The 24,025-nt window shown below is 32.5% G+C and overlaps 1 protein-coding gene across 1 annotated transcript; it reads left to right on the top strand.

The window, feature by feature from the left end:
- Positions 1–463: 463 nt before the first annotated feature.
- LOC145325698 (rhodopsin-like) lies at positions 464–23,549 on the top strand. The gene is made up of 10 exons (XM_080168652.1): positions 464–551; positions 5,417–5,512; positions 12,913–13,010; positions 13,384–13,445; positions 14,125–14,189; positions 14,529–14,631; positions 20,533–20,569; positions 21,945–22,018; positions 22,976–23,040; positions 23,451–23,549. The coding sequence occupies exons 1-10, from the start codon at positions 468–470 to the stop codon at positions 23,547–23,549; spliced, it is 783 nt and encodes a 260-aa protein (XP_080024778.1). The 5' UTR covers positions 464–467.
- The last annotated feature ends 476 nt before the right edge of the window (positions 23,550–24,025 follow it).

Here is a 24,025-nt window from a genome sequence, read left to right as displayed (position 1 = left end):
ATACATATCATTTTTAGGGGTAGGCTAAAAATCCCTCTGATGTTGTATGATATGTCCAAAATTCATCTGATTTTTTGGGGCACTCCAATGGGGCAGTCCCAAATGTCGGAGTGGACACATAACCTAACCTAACCTATTTCAAACCATCTTATAGATTTTCTAAATGCCTAAGCCTCGAGGGGAGATTATTTGTATATTCATATCTTAATCTAACCTAATCTGTATCGAAATACTTAATCAAATTAAAATTTTAACACTCCTGCGTTTGTCCACTCCGACGTTTGGGACTCCTGCGTTTGTCCTGGAACCGAAAAAACTGTATGAGAGAAGGAAATCTCTAATATAACTTTTTCAATTTTTGTGGAACATTCCCTTCATACTCAGCTACCGGGTAATAAACAGCTAAATTATTTAGACGTCTTTATTTAACACATTATTTTTTTAATGTGATATTTTTAGAGAAAAAAATGTTGGATATACCAGATCTTCAGATCAATGCAACCTCTCCAACTTTGGATCCGTACCTAGTGAAGCCAGAGCTACATCCGATGGTACGTATCCCCAGACAGACAGACAGACCAACGTACATGCTATTACTTAAGCATAATATTAAAAATTGATTCCAAAGTTAATGTTAATTGGAAAAAAAAAATTTTTATTAAACCAAATTTATGGATTTTTAAATTAATTGAATATACTATGTTATACATTTTTTTTCAGTATGGCTGAGAACCAGTTGAAATCCATCGGTTATTAATCGGATTCGAAGCCATACTGAAAAATAGAAAGATAGATAGACCAAAACACGATTACACTGATATTTAGTTTTGTACCTATCACAACGAATTGCACTTTATAACACGAAATAAAAATTAGATAAAATTTCTTAAACCACCAGTAGACTATCCATAACCTAACCCACTAACAATTTTTTAAAGAGAAAAAACTTAATTGCGGCTTTTTATGTTCTAAGGAGGGGGGATATAATAAATAAGCTTTCCTAAAGCTTTTTTTCCGACTCCCGTAAAATAGCCTAAAAACAGAGAGACATATAGATAGCTTGGTTCGGATGTCAACCCATATACAGGGTGCGGCACATAAATCCGGACTTTTTCTAATTTGTAAACAAATGAACATAAAATCGTAAATTTTAAAGATTTTATCGAATTTTAAAAACTGAGAGGCAAAATAGGTATATGACTATTAGATTATTCAATAAAACCGCCGCTAGCCTCAATTACCGCCCCTACCCGCCCCCTGAACCGCCCGCAGGCCCTGATCACCATGTCCCTGTACAAGCTGGCGAAGTTCTCCTTGATAGTGGCAATGGGGGAGGTCTTTGTGGTATAGGCACGTCTATTGGTGCATGCTTCAAAGTAGCTGTGGGTCAAATAGTCTAATGGATTAAGATCTGGGCTGCTAGGAGGCAACATTTCCTTAGGGACGTGAGTAACCGCAGGATCTAAATTCCCATCTTTCAAACTACCCTTCGACACGGCGGCTCTTATCTAGGCCACAGTTGAGCTAGAACAACATTTTATACCTTTTTGGAAATGGCATGAAGATTTAGCTAGGGTTGTCAGCGCAACCCATAGTCTAAAATGAGATTCAAGGTTCCATATGGGCCCCTGTAGACGAGAATCGTGAAATTTTCAAGATTTTTGGCGTTTTTAACATCTTACAATCTGCCACGTGTTAATTTGCCGGATTACTACGGCCAAGCCAACTTGAAAAAAGAACTCTAGTAATTTCTAGTACCTAACTTATGTATCTAACAGTACCTTCAGCAAGTTTCATGAGCAACCTGCGCACTTCGAATTTGCCTAGTTGAACATATGCGCTGCCAGCTCGTAGTACACGTCCTACATCGTCCAAAGATTTTTAAGGGTAAAAAGGTCATTACCTAAGCTTTTCATAGTGGGGTCAAACGTCCTGATCGGTCGAGTAGTCTTGGCGCTATGGCCGTTTAAAAAAAGTCCGGATTTATGTGCCGCACCTTGACAATATACATAGTTTTGCCTTTCAATTTTAATGTAAGGGTGACGTTATGGGTTGCACACTGATACTAAAAGATATTCTACAAATAGAAATTATGAAACATTACAAAACAACATTATTAGAATTATATGTCAAAAACAAAAATCAATTAAAAGATATTTTTAAAAATAATAAGGCACATAAACGAGGGAAAGGTAAACTGAAAAAAAATTAATGCACATAAATCATCAAAATGCTTTGAATGTCAAATTTGACTTACATACGGTTAGGGACAGGGGTTTTAAATAGTGAAGCAATATCTTGTTTGCTGGGAGTGTCGATACTCCCCTTCTGTACGTCAATGATTAAGGAAAACATCATAGATGTAGGAAGTTTATAGGAATGCTACGCAGTCATTAAGGATATACGTACTAGGAAGTAAATAAAAAATAATACGTATTTAATGATCAAAGGCAATATCCCGAACAACCCAAAGTGTACCACAAACACTAACTATTTAGGATATGTTAAGTGAAGTAAGGGATATGAGGGCTAGTAACACGTTCATAGAAGAGGGGGGTTTTGCTAGTGAAAAGAAATTGATAAAAAATATTTTTATTACTATTTTGATGACAGAAAATATCTTTTATTTAGAAATCAATAGGATTACTGAAGAAATTGATAGCATTAAAAGGGCTTATAGTAAGTAAGGACTTTAATTCGAGAGGAAAACTATTTTACCTCTTTAGCCTCTACAGTGAGCTCTATACATGTCTGATCCTTTTATGTAGGGTTCTAACTTAACTATGATAAAGCTTAACTAACCAAACTTAACCTAACCTAATCTAATCTAAGAGTTACTTTAGGAAACGGTTTTGATTTTATGTGAGTCTTTTTCTATGTTTGCCAAGGCTTCCCTGATAAGAATATCACAATAAGAGAAGCCATTAAAGCTTAAAACGAAACAAAATATTATCTTCATTTAAATGCTTATTTAGGTTCAATAGTATTAAAGGCTTTGGAAAAGTCAAACAAACTTTAAATATTATGTCATATAAAATAAATTTTATTTAAAATAACAACATATATAACAGATTGAATAGCGCCCAAAGCATCTAGGGACTCTGTATTTAGAGGTAGAAAGTGCATAGAATCATAGCTTAAAATCATCGCAAGACTTAAATCTTCAAATATTATAGCCTAAAACCATTACGGGACCTATGTGAAGCTTCCCTATAATAGAAAACCCAATCAGTTCAGTAGTTATTGAGATCTCAAATCTTTATATTTTATATTATAGGTTATTACAGAAATTTACTTTCTTATGTAATTTAAATGTTTTTCTAAGGTTAGACAAACTTTAAATGTCGTATAAAAGGTCAAGTAAGATTCCGTTAATTTTCTCCGCCTTGGTTATTATTTAAATTTTATTATTATCCTGTATAATTATTCTCTGTACTATTATTTGTTTTAACTGTCCAGATTGCTAAGCAGCTTCTCTTTCATTGAATAAGTCCGCATATAAACTTGAGATCTTGGTAATTTCAAGGAGGGAGGGGACATTGGACTGTTTATAACACTAGTCCCAAAAGTCTTATTTTAAAGTTTTCTTTGGCTTAACAACCCTGGGGACTTCTATTGAATTTTGATTGGTTAATTCATTTAGTTGAGTGTCCCAAACGTTTCAATCACTAAATGTAATTTACAGAGGGGGTAATTTTGTGTATCATCATTTGTGATGTATATGAATTTATCTGCCATTGTCTTATCCCTTTTGATCCCTGCGTTAACCGCCTCACCGATTAGGATCATATTTTTAGGGACAATCAGACCCAGGTTTTAGGCTATTTCAATTACGGGTGCGAGTCACCTCTATCTCTCATAGCAGTACATAGCAAAATTAAATCTATATGCTGATTTAAAAATTGTGAGGATTGCCTTCATTTTACATAAGGCAATTTCCATTAACTTTAAAGTAATATTTGCATTACCATCCTAATCTTCCATACTCTTAGCTTGTTATTTATGGTCTACTTATGAATACAATTATGCTTGTCAACATTGAGCTTGTTTTTTTCCATCAATTTTGATCTATATATTGTTTATGATAAAATATTCATAGAAAAAAGTTACCTAAAAAAGAAACCATGAATGCTAAAATAAAGGTTACGAAACTTTAATATGTTATAAGGGTGTCCTATCACTTACGTACAAGAAGTGTCAGTTTTTTTAATATAAAATACTGTTTTAGCATTAAGACAATGTAATCATGCTTTGTTTAAGCCGAAGTTGTTCTATAATTGGGGTTGATCCATATATCCGTAATGGATGGCTCTTATTGTTAATTTAGGGGTTAAATTGTTCTATTAATTTGAAGCTTGGCATGGTTCTTCCGGTAACAGATAGTTACGATTTAGAAAGCGTAAAAAGTGTATAATCGTTACCAAAATGTCCGTTAACGCACACTGTTTTATCAAAGAATCTCTATAATCAAGATTCAAAAATATAAATATGTCCATTAAAGAGTATCATGTATTTAAGCAAGTTTCCAACAAATTTACGTGCAATATATATGCTGCTTATCAAATTCTGGCAGGCATGATATTTGTTTGTCCTACTATCTAATGTAATAGCTTCACATTGATGGCGGTATTTTTAATTAGCAATTTACTGTTGATGTTTGTGTGGAAATTATGGCCCACATATGTGCTATAACACAGTATAAAAGTTAATAAACCTGGCTAAATGGATAATGTGTCAGGTTTCTCTCTTTAAAAAAATAAACAAGAAAGATAACAAACTAAAGAAATTGAAATAAACAGAATAACAAATATTTTAAAAATTATCATTCAAAATTCATAAACATTATAAATCTTAACCCTATTTAACGACATAAAAGACAATGTCTAAAAAAAGATTGTCTTTATCACAAGAGCTGTCCGTAACGGACTTACTGACATACTTACTCTAAATGTAGAAAAACTCCGAGTTCGAAAATTTTATTAGAAGAATGCAATTCATTAAATTTTGGTTTACAAGATTATAACTTTATATAATGTTCAAATTATAAAATTATATACAGTGGATGATTTAAATTTCAATCACAATTCAAATTTTGAAATCTTAAATATTCTAAATGAATGTCTTACCTATTTGTTTGTCAAAATTTAAGTTTTGTACAAAGTTGAAATTTAAATACAGGGTAGCTTCTCATAGGTCCCGGGAAGGTTTATAACTATTTTCTTGGGAGGTGGGACATTCCCAACCCCCCCCCAAAAAAATGAAAAATCTCCCCCCCCCCCCTCAATAAAAAAATAACTTTTTTCTTTTAAATCTAAAATACGAAAAATTAGGTTGATCAAATCTCAGCTTTGGGCGAAGCCGCTAGTATACTAAATAGCAGTTCTTTTAATTTTTTTTATACAGTCATTTTTTGTAGGTGTTCCAATTCTGCGCCGTGTACCTGTTTATAATTGGATTTGGCAGCCTCTTTCTTCACTGTCTCATACTCTATCTATACTTTACAGCACCCAAGGTAATTATAGTTTATAATTGGATTTGGGAGCCTGTTTCTTCACTGTCTCATACTCTATCTATACTTCACAGCACCTAAGGTAAGTATAGTTTATAATTGGATTTGGGAGCCTATTTCTTCACTGTCTCATACTCTATCTATACTTTACAGCACCTAAGGTAATTATAGTTTATAATTGGATTTGGTAGCCTGTTTCTTCACTGTCTCATACTCTATCTATACTTCACAGCACCTAAGTTAATTATAGTTTATAATTGGATTTGGCAGCCTCTTTCTTCACTGTCTTATACTCTATCTATACTTTACAGCACCTAAGGTAATTATAGTTTATAATTGGATTTGGGAGCCTGTTTCTTCACTGTCTCATACTCTATCTATACTTCACAGCACCTAAGGTAAGTATAGTTTATAATTGGATTTGGGAGCCTATTTCTTCACTGTCTCATACTCTATCTATACTTTACAGCACCTAAGGTAATTATAGTTTATAATTGGATTTGGTAGCCTGTTTCTTCACTGTCTCATACTCTATCTATACTTCACAGCACCTAAGGTAAGTATAGTTTATAATTGGATTTGGGAGCCTGTTTCTTCACTGTCTCATACTCTATCTATACTTTACAGCACCTAAGGTAATTATAGTTTATAATTGGATTTGGTAGCCTGTTTCTTCACTGTCTCATACTCTATCTATACTTCACAGCACCTAAGGTAATTCTGTTTCTTTACTGTCTCATACTCTATCTATACTTTACAGCACCCAAGGTAATTATAGTTTATAATTGGATTTGGGAGCCTGTTTCTTCACTGTCTCATACTCTATCTATACTTTACAGCACCCAAGGTAATTATAGTTTATAATTGGATTTGGGAGCCTGTTTCTTCACTGTCTCATACTCTATCTATACTTCACAGCACCTAAGGTAATTATAGTTTATAATTGGATTTGGGAGCCTGTTTCTTCACTGCTCATACTCTATCTATACTTTACAGCACCCAAGGTAATTATAGTTTATAATTGGATTTGGGAGCCTGTTTCTTCACTGTCTCATACTCTATCTATACTTCACAGCACCTAAGGTAATTATAGTTTATAATTGGATTTGGCAGCCTGTTTCTTCACTGTCTCATACTCTATCTATACTTTACAGCACCTAAAGTATTTATCTATATTCTATAATAAAAAGTAGAACAATGTCTGTCTGTCTGTCCTTCCGTACGTCTGTCCCTTAAGATCTCTGTAACCACTAAACCGATCGGATTCTACTCGTCAGATTATATACCTATTGGTCCTGTGGTGGTTTAAAAGCTATTTTCTGGGGGTGTGGGACACTCCCAACCCCCCTAAAATTAAAATTTCCCCCCCCCCCTACAAAAAAATTTTTATTAAAGGATAAGTGTAATATAATAGATGGGTTAGGGGTTAAATAACTGTATGTCCCCACCCCGTAGACACTGTGCCGACTTTCAAATGGGCTTTAAAGCAACAGTCAATAGCATCGTAAATAATAACACAGCCAAGTCGCTTCCAATGAGCAGAAAGTAGAATAGAATTTATTAACTAATGCAATACATTTAAATTATTAAATATACATATAAAATCATATTTTAAAAATTGCATAGCAAGGAGTAATTAAGCCTTGGAGTAGGCCGTAAATTTACCCCTTTAATTGATTTCATTTATTATTTTATTTATAGCGAGAATTACAAAAATTATTTATTATATAAAGATATTTACACAAATTTAATAGATCAATAATTAAGTGGGTTGACTAAATAACTATTTACAGTTACAGAAGTTGGTACAGATTTTATTTCTTACAGGAAAAGCATTTTCTTTTGTTGCAATGAAATGATTTATAATTTAAAAAATAATCTTTTTTAATCATGGACAATGATTTCTTTACAGAGTCTGAAAGCCTTATTTCAATTCTCAAGTTATTCCAAAGTTTTGGAAATGACACTGCTGGAAAATATTCAAGATGTTTTGTTTTAGGTATACTTATCAGTAACTTTTTTGATCTCTGAGAAGAAAGAACTTTAAACATGTTATCAAAGCTTTCTGGGAGTTTCTTATGAAAAAATTTACTTATAAAATTTAAAATGTTTAAATTTACCAAATCATCAAATTTTAAGATTTTAGATTGTCCAAACAAAATTTCAGTGTGTGCATTATAATTAGCACCTACAATAATCCTTATTGCCCTTTTTTGGTGTTTTCTTATTTGATCAATATCTTTACTTTTAGAGAGACCCCATGTGATGTTAGAATAATTTAAGTGAGGCAAAATCATTGAGGAATAAATCGTTTTCAAAGTTTTTGATGGGAGAACATTTTTTATTTGATTTAATGCATATAGAGAACTAGAAACTTTGTTTTTTACCATTTTTGTATGCTCATTCCAATTGAGAAATTCATCAAGATGTACCCCAACAAATTTAAAAGACTTTGTTTCATTTTCATTGCTGATTCTCTCAACTTCCTCCCCATTAATGAAGATTCTAAAGTTATTATTGACAGGTTGCATACTGCTAAGTCTGAAGACCATGTATTTTGTTTTAGATACATTTAAAGAAAGTTTATTTGCCCTAAACCATACTGATGCCTTATCTAATTCTTCATTTAATGATGTTTTTATGGTTTCTAAATTACTTGAGGTTTTACAAAAGATTGTGTCATCTGCAAAAAGGCTACAAAATAAGGTTGTTGAATTTGGAAGGTCGTTTATATACAACAAGAACAAAATTGGTCCAATGACAGAGCCCTGTGGTACTCCATGAGTTAATACTTTTTCTTTGGACTTTACACCATTTATTTCAACATACTGTTTTCTATTAGTTAGATAATTTTCAAACCATTTTGCAGATACACCTTTAAAACCATAGTGTTTTAGTTTGGATAGTAAAATTGGTATATCACACGTGTCAAATGCCTTTTTAAGGTCAAGAAACACACAGGCACTGTATTCTGATTGGGGCTTATTCAGTCCGTCATAAACTTTGTTGATTAAATGTATCAGTGGTTGTTGTGTATCTCTTGACCTTCTGAAGCCATATTGATGTTGATATAACATTTTGTTTCCCTCAAAATATCTAATCATTTGATAAGCAACAATTTTCTCAAGTAATTTAGAGAGGGCTGGAAGTATGGAAATAGGACGATAATTGTCAAATCTATCTCTTTCACCAGCTTTGTAAATAGGTATAATTTTTGCACATTTATAGTTATCAGGAATGTAGCCAGTGTTTAAAGAGAGGTTAAACAGGTGAATGATAGGCTTTACAATTATTGGCATTATTTCTTTTAAAAGTTTCATAGAGATATTATCATTACCTACACTTGATTTTGATTTTAATTTGGACAAAGTTATATTGATAATAAAAGAGTTTACTTCCTAAAAGTTAAATTCTTCATCATATTGATCCCCCAAGAAATCCCTGAAAGATTTAAAAGATTGAGGTATTGATTCAGAAAGTCTTGGCCCAACATCAACAAAAAAGTCATTAAAACCATTGGCTATCTCAGAGAAAGTATTATAGGATTTTTGTGCATCTGTAAAAACACAAGGCACGTCATTTTTACACTTTTTTTTCTTGACTATTAAGTTAATTAGCGACCAAGTCTTTCTGATATCAGTAACACAATCTTCAAATCTTTCATGGTAATATTTTTTCTTCTCTTTTCTAGCAAGTTTTTTGAATTTATTATTTAGGCATTTAAATTTATTTTCAGCAGATTCAGTCCTATGTTTAAGTTTGTTTTTAAAGGCCCTATTTTTGGCTTTTCTGATTTTTAATAACTCCTGTGACATCCACGGGTTAATTGGAACTTTTCCTTTGTTAACACATTTTTCTTTTAAAGGGAAACTCTCTTTAAAGTACTTTTCTAATATGTTACCAAAACTTTCAAAGGCAGTTTTTGGAATATTATCATTATTAACACCTTCCCAATTTTGTGAAGAGAGTTTCTCTTTAAAGTTTTCTATGTTATTTGGACTCATATCATAATAATATTGTTTTTGGTTTGAAGTATTTTTTTCACAAGTTACATTTAAGTAAAAAATTGGGAGATGATCAGAAATAGAAGATAAAATTAGGCCGCTTTCATAAAATTCTTGCTTTTTATTGCTAAAAATGTTATCAATGAGAGTTGCTGAATTTTGACAAATTCTAGTAGGTAGAGTAATCATTGGTAGAAAAGAAGAGGATATTAATAGGTTCAAAAGATCATTTGTTTGGTTGTGGGAATCAAAGTTTAGAAAATTTGCATTGAAATCACCCCCAAATATAATTTCATCAGATTTTTTTAAAACTGGGTCAGTTTTAAGAAATGTTAATTTTTCTCCAAACCATTCTATAAAGTTATTTAAGTTACCACCAGGAATTCTGTAAATGTTGCCTATAATCTTAAATTTGTTCTTACCAAAAAATACTTTTATGAATTGAGTCTCAAATTCGCCCTCTAAAATATATGATAATTCATCAATAATTTCATAACTTAGGTTTTGCTTAAGATATATTCCTAAACCCCCACCCCTTTTTCCTTCCCTTGTTTGTAAGATAATATCTTGATAATTTTCTAATCTAGTGGTCTGTGCGTTATTTGCTGCCCAAATTTCTTGAAATAATAGAATACTAAAAGAAAATTTTTCAGTTTCTATCTCCGATAATAATTCTTGTATATCGTCGATTTTATTATTTATACTTCTAATATTCTGACTATAGACTGAAAACTTTTCCTCCCTCTTTCCAATGAAGTTTACAAATTCATGGTTTTCAAAGTAAGAACACGAATGATTTAAATTTGAATCTAATTGCAAAGAATTATGTCCAAGATTATTAACTAACTCATCATCCATTTTTAATTTGAATGCTTATATTATTTTTGTTTAAATGTACCAAAGAAAAAAAAGCATTAAACAACCCATTTTTAATGCTATGATAATTTACACAGAACATATACATAGTAAAATAAATATTAAGTGATAACAGATAGAGATTAGTTTAAAATTCGGGTTTTTCAAAAATAAAATATTCATCCCATTTTTACACCATTATATTCTAGTTTGATTCACTTTCGGATTGTTTATCATATTTTGCAGGAGACAAGTTGGAGTAACTCACCCACATAGTAAGTTTTAGAGTTGTCATTTTTGTAATCCAAAGTAAGCCGTTTAGGAGCCGCTCCTTTGCTCAAAGTGACACTGATAACACCATTTTCATTAGAAGTAAAATGGTTTATCTTTCCATCCCTTTTAAGCTCCTTTAGTTTTCTGATTAAATCTGAACGCCTTTTTGTGAGTTGGAAAGTTAACCAAAAGTTAGGTCGTTTTACCTTTCTCACCTCCTCTTTCTGGGCTCCTTCCACTGATGCCTCCCCCTCCATCGCTCCTCCCTCCATCTCGTTCCCCTCCGTCGCCCCTCTCTTTCTTTCTCCAGGTTGACCTACAATCTCCTCCTCTTTCCTGGGCTGTGATGGCTTGGGCCCTTTCAAAATCGCCGAACATAGTTTAGCATATGCTGAACCCATCCTTCGATTATTAAACCTTATAATACCACAACCTTTGGATGTAGGGTGGCATGCTTCAATATCCAGAGCTGGGTCAATATGAACACCATAATACTTCTCTATAGCGTCGCATATTTGCTGGGTGTATGGTTCTTCTCCAATTTCTTCTGGCTCTTTTAGAATAGACTTAAGGTTCTTGGCTGCATTTTCTGGTGAGGCAAATAATAAAGTACCTTTCATTGCTCTTTGTTGGTTCTGGTCAATGTGATCGCTGTTTATCTGACCTGTGCCTGGATGTTGGTGGGAACACCATTTCCTTTCCATCTGTTGTTATCTCCTCCCCCTCCTCTGGGCAAGTTTGTACCATTCTTCCCCTTTCCACCCTTTACTTCCCACTCTTCCTCGTCGCTTGAACTCTCACTTCCTGACTCTTTAAGCTGGGTAATTTCATTTTTAAGTTGACCGATAGTTTTAATTAGGGTGTTTAAAACACTTTTAACAGAATTTTCATTTAATGTCAATTTATTTACATCAACTTTTAACTCACTTAAAAATGCACTAGTGACTGGGTCCAATTTTACTTGAGTCACTTGAGGTGGTTTGTTAGGGATCTTTTTTGGTCCCATTTTACAGCTATAACTTTAATTTGTTAGAGATTTATATATTTTTTTGAATCACCCTTGTCCAAATCTAATCACTTGAAAACATGTGATCAGGACAAGATACAAAACTAAACTGAGATACAAAACTAAAGTAATTTGCTAGCAGACGAAAAAGGGCACCAAGACAGGGGCTAGGTAGTTGTTTGGGTTATACATCTTTTATTAAAGGAGAAACCAATAATTATGTTTAGAAAAACCAATCAGCATAAAGTTAACTCCATATCTTATTGGCCGACTATAGAAATAAGTAATAAAAATCATAGCAAATGAAGCCAATCACTGCAAACCTCTCTATTTCCGCATAATCTAATTAGGGATAGTATCTATACTACATAAGACAATCAAAGCCAAGCATTCATCGTATTATTGACCTATGAGAAAGAGCGTAATGAATTTTAAAACCTGTCTCTTAAATTTTGTAACTGTCTCCTTATTTTAAAGCTAAGTATATACAATACGAAAAGAAAGAAAAAAGTAAAATTAAATAAATTACATAAAGTACTTAAAAGTTTACTTTATAATTTGATGGGCGGGTATGGCAAAATTGTGTTATGGAATTAAAGCTTATTATAAATTAAAAAACAATTAGGAAGAGACATTTAAATTAGGTTAAAACTCTAAGCTCGTAATCATACACCCATAGCCATTTTGTATTTCTGTACTAATATTTACAAATCATTTTTTGTTGTTACTGCGTTTCTTATCAACAGAATTATCCTTGTTAATTTCCTGAAATACCTGAAACAACAAAGTTTCCGAGGCTTGTTGTAAAACTTTTTTAATTTGAATTAATTTCCATGTATTAGAAGAATACACCACACAAAAGGATTAAAAGCAAACTTATCTAAATATTTTTTTCTCTTTGGGTGTTTCATGTTTCTTAGCTTCCCTCATAATTTTCAATGCACATATCTGTGTTTCTGTATGTTTGTCTGTATTTGAATTAAAATTAAAAGAATTCAGCAGAGCGAAGGACTATAAAATTACCAATTTCAAACATTCATTTTCTACAATTTTAAAGGACCGGGTGAGGATTTCTTTAACAATGAGGCCTTACCTTCTTTAATAAAAACTTACACTTACAAATTTTTCAATAATTTCATTGCAGATTAATAATGAAATTTTTTTCTTAAAAGTTATATTCCTATTCTGAACCCATATGTTAGGGTTCTTTACCTGATTATTTTAGGATTGTTTTTATGATTGTTGTCATCCTTGTTTTATTTTAGTTGCGGACAGATTTCCATATGATTCTGATGAACATAATCTTTGCAGAACTTGGAATAACCATTTATGGAATACCTGTTGATTTCCTGGCGGCAACAAGGTAACAACAACACAACAAAACAATTAGATGATATAGTTTCAAATAGTTTTTCAACATTTGATAAAACAATATTATTTTTAAAACTAAGAGAAAAGCTTGGTTTTAGAAAGTAAACTTTATATTAAAAATCAAAAAGTTTTTAAGTCGACAGATTTACGATTTTGGTAAAAGTTTTAAAGTTGTACCTTTAAAATACTAGTGGCTTTGCCCCTTTCATTAGTGTAAAATAGCAACCCTACTTTCTAAAATATGACACCTTCTAACCAATAATGTGGTCAGATTGACCTTACACTGGACTGTATTGCTTGTAGTCCAATTATGGAATTGGTCTTCTATACATTCTATATGTATTATCTAACAACTGATATTTTAGATATGGCTGGGACCTAGGAAAAGATACGTGTGTGGTGACTGGCTTCCTATTGACTTTATTAGGTGAGGCCTCTAGTGGCACTTTAAATGTTTGGTTTTTTGGTTCAAGTCTCTACGATACCTATCTATGTTGCTTTCAAGTCTCTACGTCTTGCGTTGGAATCTCTCAGCCTACAAAAATTAGATTTTTTTGTGATTTCTCTTGAGAGGTTGATGGTACCCTCCCCTAAAATAGTTACAAACCTTCCCGGGACCTATGAGAAGATACCCTGTTAAGGAAACCCGTTAGGTTTAGCGGTTAGCGAGATCCTTCGATACAAACATACAAACACACAGACAAGCATATATACATCCTGTTACTTTAGTATAAGGATATTTTAAGCATTTTGTTGTTAGGATACTCTATAAATTAGTATTTTATTTGGTATGTCAGTCAAACGGTAATGGGAAAGGAAAAATTAGATTTCGATGAAAAAAAGTGTTTTACTGGTAAAAGAAAATAATGTCTTAAAGAAATAAGTCCGGTTTATTCGAATGTTTGTTTTCTTGTGTTTTAATGAGAGAAAAAACAAAATTGCAGAAAAAATAATGAAGAATTTCTTCGAACCCCCGAAAAGTGCATTTCTCTGTATTTTTCAAACTCAAATTAGATTATGTAAAAAAAAGTAAAGATAATATTTTCTAAACGAAACGATAACAAATCTTGAAGTCTCATTTCATTTTATATATTTTTTTTGTTCAGGAATGTCGTCTGTAAATAATCTGATGTGTATATCAATATTCAGATTCGTAGCTTTCAATTTACAGGTTAAGTTTTTTTTATGTATTTCAGACTGCCTATGACTTAGATATGTCTCAACGTGAGTACGTCTGTTTAACATAATATAAAGTATATCCAGGTGTTTAACTTAAGATCTTGGTAACCGCTGAACCGATATGGTTCTCTATTACACTTCAGCTTCTTTTATGTCCTAAGAAGGTTTCCAACTATTTTTGGGAGATTACCTACTCCCTGCCAAGAGAAATCTACCCTGAAAAAAATATCCCACCCTAAAAAATTTAATCGAATTTTTAAAAATAAATTTAAACGTGGAAGCCCCTCCCCCTCCCCCATGTTTGAATAAATTTTAACGTTTTATTATTTAGAGTGCTCGGAGGATGGCTCTGCTGACCTGCAGGAAATTGTCCATCTACCTGGTCCTGTCAAACTGGTGTTGGAGCCTATGCTTTGCCTTACCTCCAATATTAGGTATTTACACACATCTACCTAGTTAAAACCAACAGGTGTTGGACCCTATGCATTGCCTTACCTCCAATATTAGGTATTTACACATATCTACCTATTAATAACTAAATAACTAATTGGTGTTGGAGCCTACGTTTTGCCTTACCTCCAACATTAGGTAAGTCTCCATCAACTTTGAGGTGCCTAATCAGTGCTGTAGCTTATGCATTAACACATCTCCAATTTCCGTAAGAAGTATAACTTGAGCTAAATCATATACGTTGCCTTTCCTCCAATATTTGAAATTCTATATATCCATATTGTTTCATAATTAGAACGGGAGCTTATACTTTAGCTCACCTTCAATAATAGAAAGAGAGGATGAGAGATGCAAAGCTTTATAGAAAACACAGTGATTGTTGGAAATTGAAGAACCCTTAAAAATAATTCCTTGGTCTTTTAAAAAGTAGATTACTTAATTTTGTGCCTAATTGGTCGTTATTCAATTTTTGTTGACGCAATTGCATTAGATAATTTTCTTTCTAGCATAGAGATGCTACTCCATAAATCCAGATGTCTATCTGTCTGTATGTTGGCTTCATTTTGGGGGATTTTACAGTCTGCTCATAGAGATACGTGTCCTTTAAAAAATCATCGAGACTTCCATTCTAATGTTTTGTCGGTAATGGAATGGGGGAAATGTAAATTTTTTGGACTAATGTTAAAGATGGATGTGGAAAAATCTCACTTTGTCCATCTTTTTTTCAGTTCTTGGTATTTCAGTAAATTGTTTCATTATTTGTTTAGCTACTAATGGACAAAAACATCCTTGTTACAGTATTATTCAACAACATTATATTCAAGATTAGTTCATTACTGAATAAATTGTACAAGTTACCAAATCTCTTAAATTGCGACCATTTTGTTTTCTAATCAATTAAATGTTTATATAAATGATTGTTGTTTATATTTTTCGTTTGGACTAAATTAGCTTTCTTTTCTATTCCTCGGTTTTCGACAGCCGCGCATAGTCCTCAAATTTTAACCCACTAGTGTGACAAACAATTTTTTTTTTGGAAAACTATGAATTGTCTGTTTAGGAACAGGTTTAGACATCAGGCTAAATTTTAAAGTAATAATTTTGACGATTTCACTAAGGCTTACATGCGGCTTCCGCGCGGATGCCGAGCCCTGTTTTTCCTTATACTATACTTCTGTATTGAAATGGTCATCAAAATAACATGACAAGTACCTTACGACAATCCAAAATCTAGCTAATCAATCAACCAACAGACATCTGAAATTTGTAGAGAATCTCCTTTGCTAAAGAGTATAAAGATATAAATGTTAATTAAAAGCAGGGATAACGTGGTTGATAAAATTATATCAAGTGTTGAGGGATAAAACTTGTTTGTGTTTGTTAAAGGGTTAAACATTGAAGTAAAACAATAGAGGTGCAAGGTGTTTAATAACTGTATGTCCCGTGGACCCTGTGCCGACTTTTAATTAGGTCATTGCAAATCCGCCAATAGCATCGGGAATATCAACACACCCAAGTCGCTACAAATGTGCAGAAAGCAATTTGCTAGCAGACGGAAAGGTCCCCGGGTGTCTGCACAAAGGGCTTACAAATATATTAATTCCCCCCCCCCCCCCCCCCGACTTGCATATAAAATCGAGTAGGGTGCAATACAAACAGTAAGATAGCTGTTGCTTTATATAGTCAGGTGGTCAAAATGATCAAACAAGAATTCTTTGATGGGTAAATTTTTTTCATAACCCCCCATAAATTGCAGAGGGTGTGACTATTTACACCTTCTGTTTGCTGTTTTAATCCTAGGAGTTCAGACCATTGTAAAGGGGGTGTAGGGTAGGGGGTTTAGTCTAAATTATTGACAAGAAGATAAAAGTATAATTCATTTACAAATCCTTGTTTCCATGCCTAACCAGATTATCTGGGTAAGATGAAAAAATCCTTACATAATAATTTTCTAGGATTTAACAGTACATACTTTTTTTCCTTTCATCTTATGCACTTTTTTCCATTAAATTTATTAACATTTTAAAAAAATATCAGGTTATAATATCTAGTTACTAGCGGCTACTCCCCTAGAATCCTCTAGGGCACTGGTAGGAGGGGGGAAAAGTCGACCTCATTTCATTTTAAATTGGGGTTTCAAAAGAGTTAAAAAATTGATTTTTGGGGGGGAGCGGGGGTGAAGACACCCTCTCCAAAAATAGTTTAAAACCTTCCCAGGACCTATCAGCGGTTAGCGAGATCCTTCGGTACAAACAAACACACAGACACACAAACATCCTGTTACTTTAGTATAAGGATAGACAATTATTTCCAATTGTTGCATTAATTCATAACGATTTCATCATTTTTCCTTTTAAAATTCTTTTTTTTTGCATATACCATTGACAATTTTTCTCTTTATTTCTTGCTTATTTTCCCCTTCATATCACTTCTCTGAATAGTACTAAGTGGATGTTTAAAGCATTGACGATATAGATCGACATCTAAGACTATAGTAGAAAAGTTTTGTTTACTAATGTTTTATAATGGATATAAAATATTTGTGGATATTTTGACAGGGTGGAAACTATCGTCACTTTAGGTTTATAACATGTAATTCGTTTATTAAACACCACTTTTTGGAATATCTATCCATATTTGTATTCTCGAAGCTTTTTTCTTCACTAATTAGTTAGATAACAAGTAATGTGCTTGTATTAATACTAAAAAAGACATTTTGCAGTATTTTTACTCAGCAAGTTCTGTTAATTTTTCTATTTCTACCCTAATACTCTTTTGGATGTGTATGCCTAGTCAATGATATACTCCATTATTTGCTTCTTAATCTTTTCCTTTTCTATGTTAAAGTATCTTATGTTAAAAATATAATGGACTAAAAAGGTGTCATCTTGTGGTTAGCTATTCTTCGCAAAATTACGTGCATTTTAGTCCCTAAATTTACAAACATAAGGAAAAACATTGAATATGTCAGTAAAATTTGGATTTAAATGTACAATATTCTCTGCTGTTTTTCAAGATAAGCATCTGATATTTTTTGTGTAGAATCCCATTCTATAAGATATATAAAGGTATTATTTTTACTGACAGTTAGGGTATCTTTGATATTAACAAAGCATTTGGGATAATACTGTAATACATAACAACATTTAATGTTAATATTTTCCTTATATAAGAGAGGAAGTGCCTGCCTAAGTCTGCAACAAAAGATCTCAGTTACGACCTGATACTTAGTTACTTAGCAAAATAGGTATATTTCTGAAGGTCGCACAAAAAAGAAACTTCAAGTTAATCTTTTGACATTATTTTCCCTGTTCTTTGTAGTTATGTAAATTCTTGTGATTATTTATTCATGAAGTTAAGCGTATTTTCTTTAATCGTTACTAGAGCACAAATATCCAAACAAGGATGACAACATCCATAAGTAGCGAAGCTTAAAAATTATGAAAGGATATCGGGAATAAAATTACTATAGAGCAGTGTCAGACAATGAACATCAAACTTGATGAAATAGGGAAATCACGAAAACTTTAAAAATCACGCAACCTTTAAAATCATGAAAAATAAAAAATCTAGGAATCGGTCTAGCACCGCAATTAATAGACAAATCTTAATAAAACTTTATGGAAATATGTAGAATAAGAGCATATTCAATTCCTGATGATTTCAGTCGTCAATCCTGAATAAAAATATAGAAAACCACGAAAACCTTAAAATCTAGGAATCAATCTAGCACCCCAGTCAATGGACAAATATTAATGAAACTTATTGAAAATATGTAAAACTTATTAATCCCTAAAATTTCTGCCCTCTATCTTGAAAAGGAGTTGAGAAAATCACGAAAACTTCAAAATCTAGGAATCGACCTAGAAACCAAAATAACAGATTGACGGACAAAACAATGTATAGATTAGATGGGCATATGTCATAGGAAAACGTTTCTTAAGGACAGACGTAAATTTCAAATTATAGAGTAGCTTCTCTACTAAAAACGCGCTTAAATTAAGATATTTCCTACGTTAATGTTAGTTACGCACTAAGTTAGGCCCTTGTTTATTTCTTCTGCTCCTAAAATGAACGTTTGGCTATTATGTTACGCTAAATCTAGAGATAACATTTAAAGTTATTTGCCCGTAATACATTTCTTTTTTTATGTTTCTATCAATATCATAAACATTTTTCAAATAAGAAAGTTTAGGACAGGGACGTCAAAGCTTTTTATTTTGAAGGGGGTAAAATGACCTGGGTTACAACGGTTTGAGGGGGTACCCCATTACTCCCAGTCACTGAAGTCTATTGGTTAGGGGTGTTTATGGTCAACTGGTTTATAAAGGAAATTAACCTCATGTTTTATATAACTAAGTAATGTGTTTATTTATTCTTTTCTTTTAAGTGTTTGTTTAACAATTCTTTATTTCTAAACAAATTAGTTTCGTAAGATGAGATAATTACATCCATAATTGACGCAGAGATGTCAAGATAACGTTTTTTTTATTTTAAAAAAGCCCAAGAATTTTTTTTACGTATATTTAAACTAATTTCATTTTTGCCCTTTTTGTAATATACACAATTAACTTAGAGAAAGGACGGATAGACCGACTTAACCGAGTTACAGAGTAGATTCGCTACAAAAAGTGTAAGTTTTCTGTATCAACAAAGTTTCTTTGTAATGGTTTGTCGGTCTGTCTCACCAGATTGTGAGAAAAGTTAGGGAAAGCTAAAAGTTCAAAAAGGAGTTTTTCATCTTTTTTACAATGATTGTAAAACACGTTATTTGTACGTACACAAAAAAAGTTGAGTTTAGTTATACAATTTATCTACCCAATAAACGAAACAAATTGCATTTAGTAGTTTTAGAAACGAACCTACTCTAAGATCTTTACCTTAACATCTTTTTTTTTTAGAAAAAGTAACATTTATTGATATCCTTATAATAAAGTAACAGGATGTGTGTTTGTCTGTACCGAAAGGTTCTCGCTAACCTCTGAACCGATCGGGTTCTCCGTAACAGGATAGCTTCTAATAACTATTTTGGGAGAGGGTACCACCACCCTCCCCCATTTTTTTTACATTTTCTTTTCAAATCTGAAATAAGAAATTGGGTTATCAAATTCGACTCTCCTCTCCTCAAGTGCCCATAGAGGCCTCTAGGGGCGTAGTTGATGGGCATTTGAGTTGACTCTCAACTTTTATTTTAAGTTTTAAGAAAAACTTTAACAATCAAATTTTGGGTAGAAGAAGGGTATTTTTTCTAGAGACGGTGTTTTTGTGAGGGTGTGGTTATCCTCCCTCTAAATGAAAACTATCTGGAACAGTGAGAAGCTTTACTGTAAAGGAAAACCATATCGGTTTAGTTGTCAGCAAAGTTCTTCGCTGTAGACAAATGGCCGGAAGGTTCAACACATTTTTGATTCCGAAGAACACTTAAAAGAGTAACTATTCACTTATGATAATAAATTTAAATGTAATTTTAATTTATCATTAATCTTTGCTTCTTTTGAACTTTATCATTCCTATCATCAATCAAAAGAAATAAAAAAATGTATTCTTCAAACCTAATCATTGAAGAGAATACACTTTTCTCAGTACTATCAAAAAAGAGTTTTTCTCTCTTTAAAGTAGCTTATAAGATTTCATTAAAAGATTAATTATTATATTCTGATTACTTTTTTTCTTCATTATAGAGTGATAACTGAAAAATCATGTATAGTATCGTATTACAGACATTTTTCCACGAAAATTAAATCACAAATCATAAAATTAATACCAGTTTTATTAGCCTGGGCCTTCGGGGATTACAAAACTTCTTTAAATCTTATATTTTTCATTTTAATATCCACGGAAAGTTGCGATAACTAACTATTGTCATCCTTGTTTTCTTTGTTTAGGATGGGGCCTATATGTACCAGAAGAAAATGGAATGAGGTATGGAAAATTAAAAACATTTCTAGTGTAAACAAAGTTACCATATGTTGAAATGTCCGCCTATAAGACAAAGTATAAAGAGTTAATATATCGATTAGTTTAGCTGCTATCTAATGTGGAAGACTGATACTTTTACGTGAAGATTCCCATAGCTTTAAGATTCCCTTGGTCGTCTGAAATCTTATTTTCTAGAGCTCTATTGAAGGTACATGTCTGTAATTTTTTGGGAAATATTTCCTAAGTTACCTTGTCCGCCCGTGTGTCCATTACTTTATAAGTAGATTTTTTTTTCATTAAACGTTTGTCTACATATGAAACGTTACTTTTGCTTTCGATAACAGTTACATTAGAGTTATTACTCTTAGTATAAGTTGCAATATTTGTTTGTAAACTAAAAGGAAAAAAGAAAAAGAAAGAAAAATTCAATATTGAAGATATTTATTTGCGATATTAAGTACATGAGTGAAGCTATTCTTGTATAAACTCATTCTGTTTGTCTGTCAATACATAGCTGTATATTTATCTAAAAGATTAAAGATATATGTATTTACTTATTAAGGAAATCCCAACTTCCCTTCCTTAAAACCAAACTTTTCTGAAAGGATGAAATTAAATAGTTTAGCAATTGCGAGATATTATATGACAGACAGAAGGCATCATTTACTTTGTAAAGATACTAGCGGCTCTGCGCCTAGACTGTCTGTATCTTAAATGGTAGAAAGAGCAAAAAATAGCCTTGAACCATGCCAAGACTTAAATCTGGACCTTTGTAGAGGTATTCGAAAAGGAGAACCCAATCGGTTCAGTGGTTAGTGAGATCTTAAGCTACAGACAAAACACCGTATTACTTTATATTAACAACTAGCGGCTTCGCCCCTAGCCTTTACGGGCTTCGGCCCCAAGAGGTTTGATAAAACCAAATTTTCGTATTTTAGATTTAAAATAAGAATGTAAAAAAATGTTGAGGGAAATTTTTTTTTTGAGGGGAGGGTAGTCCACCCCACTATTTTAATTTTAGTTTTAAAAAGAAAAAAAAATTTGTTGGGGGGGGGGGGATTTTTCACTTTTTACGGGGGTTATAAAATAGTTATAAACCTTCCCGGGACCTATGAGAAGCTACCCTGTAAAGGAGAACCCGATCGGTTCAGTGGTTAGCGAGATCCTTCGCTACAAACAAACAGACAGACTAACAAACAGACAGACAAACAAACAGACAGACAAACAGACAGACAAACAAACAGACAGACAAACAGACAGACAGACAGACAGACAAACAAATAGACAGACAGACAGACAAACAAACAGACAAACAAACATCGTTCTACTTTCTATTATAGATATTAGTTTCATTTTTAAAAAAACATATTTTTTCCAGCTGTGCTCCTGCCTGGAAGGCGTCAGTTTTTTCTCCCTCCATTTTTACCTACAATATTTTCATTGTGGTTTGTGGTAAGTAGTTTTCTTGAAGAACAGCTACTTTATAACTTATGCATATCCGTCAATCCGTAAGCAATTTTTAATAGACTCAGGGAAAAGGGAATGTGATTCTGACAAACAACTCTAAGGGAAAATTTCCCCTCAACCCCTTTCTCTTTTTTCTCCCCCCTTCTTACCCACTTTCCTTTCAGTTACACCTAAAAAACAAGTTTTACTCCAACTTTACTTTAACAAAATATTTGATTTTTGGCAATTTTAAATAGAATTAATTGGCTGAATAAGCAGACACTGAATAGACTATATTTTAGAATTAAGATCTAACTTAAAAATTTATTATCCGGTTTATACAGGGATCTAAAGAGATAAGACAATGGCCGATAAATAGATGTACAACATCCCCAAGTATGATACATAGAATTATCCCATCTGTAGATTGAAATTAGTGTTGAAACGTTTTGACACTCAACTTAATTAACTGACCAATCAAATTCAATAAAAGTCCTCATAGTTGTTGAGCCAACGAATAAGAATACTTCGGGGACCTATGTAATAAACAGCCTAATGACCCCTCCCTTCCTGCTCTATTTTAGAGTTAGGATAAAACTATGGATGATATTGGAAATTTATCATCCGGTTCATCCGAACCAAAAGATTGACGTACATGATAAAACCTAAAGTAGCTGCACAGAAACAAATCAGACACCCAATCTAAATTCAAAGCATGCCGTAGATTTTTCCTTATTGTAATAGAAAAATGAGATGATACATTTTATAGAAATGAATAAATAGGTTCAGCTACACCTTTCTAAAATTAAATGTTAAACATATAAAACCATTTATATACAAAATATACACTGTACAAAATCAGACCACGAATTAGACTTCAACAAGAACAAGCTTAAACACGCAGTAGAGATACACAGTAAATATTAATTATTGTTTATTTTTTAACTTAATTATGCTTTTCAGGTTTTATCATACCAATGATTGTTATACTTGGAACATCATTCAGTTTATTGAGAATCATTGATCAAGTAGGTTTTAAATTTGATACTTTTTTTCTTGGACCTTACTTATTCTTGTTCTTACAACTAAATACATTGGGGATATATTATTACTTAGGTTTTACACAAGGTTTTCATGTTCTCTAATTAAGTAAAAACACGCAGCAGGCTAAAATAACAATTCCTCCTTCCACCCTCTTTACCCCATCCCCTCCTACTGCATGAATGAACTAACCTAAAAATTAGTATCATGTAAGCAAGCTAAATTGACGACAATTTTTCCCCTGTCATATTCTACATCCATTATTTGGATTATAATACAAAAAAAACCGTCTATAATAAGCTGAAAACAGTTGAAATAACAAAGAAGAGTAAATTATAGTTATAAAGTAAAATATATATATGTATTTGTTCTTGATAATATAGTTCTTTTTTTTTAGAATGTAGAGACAATTTTATGTGATACTGTTAGAGAATCTGCTAGAAAGGAATTGATTCTTTATATTGGAACTAGCGGCTACGCCCCTAGAGGCCTCTAGGGGCACTTTAGGAGGGGAGAGTCGAATTTGATAACCCAATTTTTTATTTTAGATTTTAAAATAAAAAGTAAAAAAAAATTTGGTTTGGGGGGGGGTTAATTTTTTTCTAGGGTGGATTTCTCTTGGGAGGGTGGTCACGTGGTGGTACCCTCCCCCAAAATAGTTATAAACCTTCCCGGGACCTATGAGAAGCTACTCTGTTAAGGAAAACCGGTTCAGCGATTAGCGAGATTCTTCGGTACAGACAAACATTCTATCCAAACAGCTACTCTATAGCATACTTTGTCTGTTCTGTAGTAAACGGTTCCTATTTAAGATACTTTTCTTTTTACAATGAAGCTTTTTATATGTAGGTCAACGAAGGTATTTTACACTTATTTACTCGATCTTCTCAATATACAACAAACCATTGCTTCCTCTTAAAACTATAACACCTCGCCTACCGCTCTAAAAGTACCCGAAGAGGCCTTAAAAAT

Source organism: Acartia tonsa, chromosome 8 (genome assembly GCF_053477335.1).
Source record: "Acartia tonsa isolate MP-2025a chromosome 8, ASM5347733v1, whole genome shotgun sequence".
NCBI classification, from domain to species: Eukaryota; Metazoa; Arthropoda; class Copepoda; order Calanoida; family Acartiidae; genus Acartia; species Acartia tonsa.
Note: the sequence above shows the minus strand (reverse complement) of the source record. Positions and strands in the feature narration are given on the sequence as shown.

Bases quoted from the DNA above. Each gene is read 5' to 3' on its own strand.
- LOC145325698 (XM_080168652.1), top strand. From the start codon at position 468: ATGTTGGATATACCAGATCTTCAGATCAATGCAACCTCTCCAACTTTG. The intron at 552-5,416 runs GTACGTATCCCC...CATTTTTTGTAG, and splicing joins AGCCAGAGCTACATCCGATG to GTGTTCCAATTCTGCGCCGT. The intron at 14,632-20,532 runs GTATTTACACAC...TTCTTTGTTTAG, and splicing joins TGCCTTACCTCCAATATTAG to GATGGGGCCTATATGTACCA.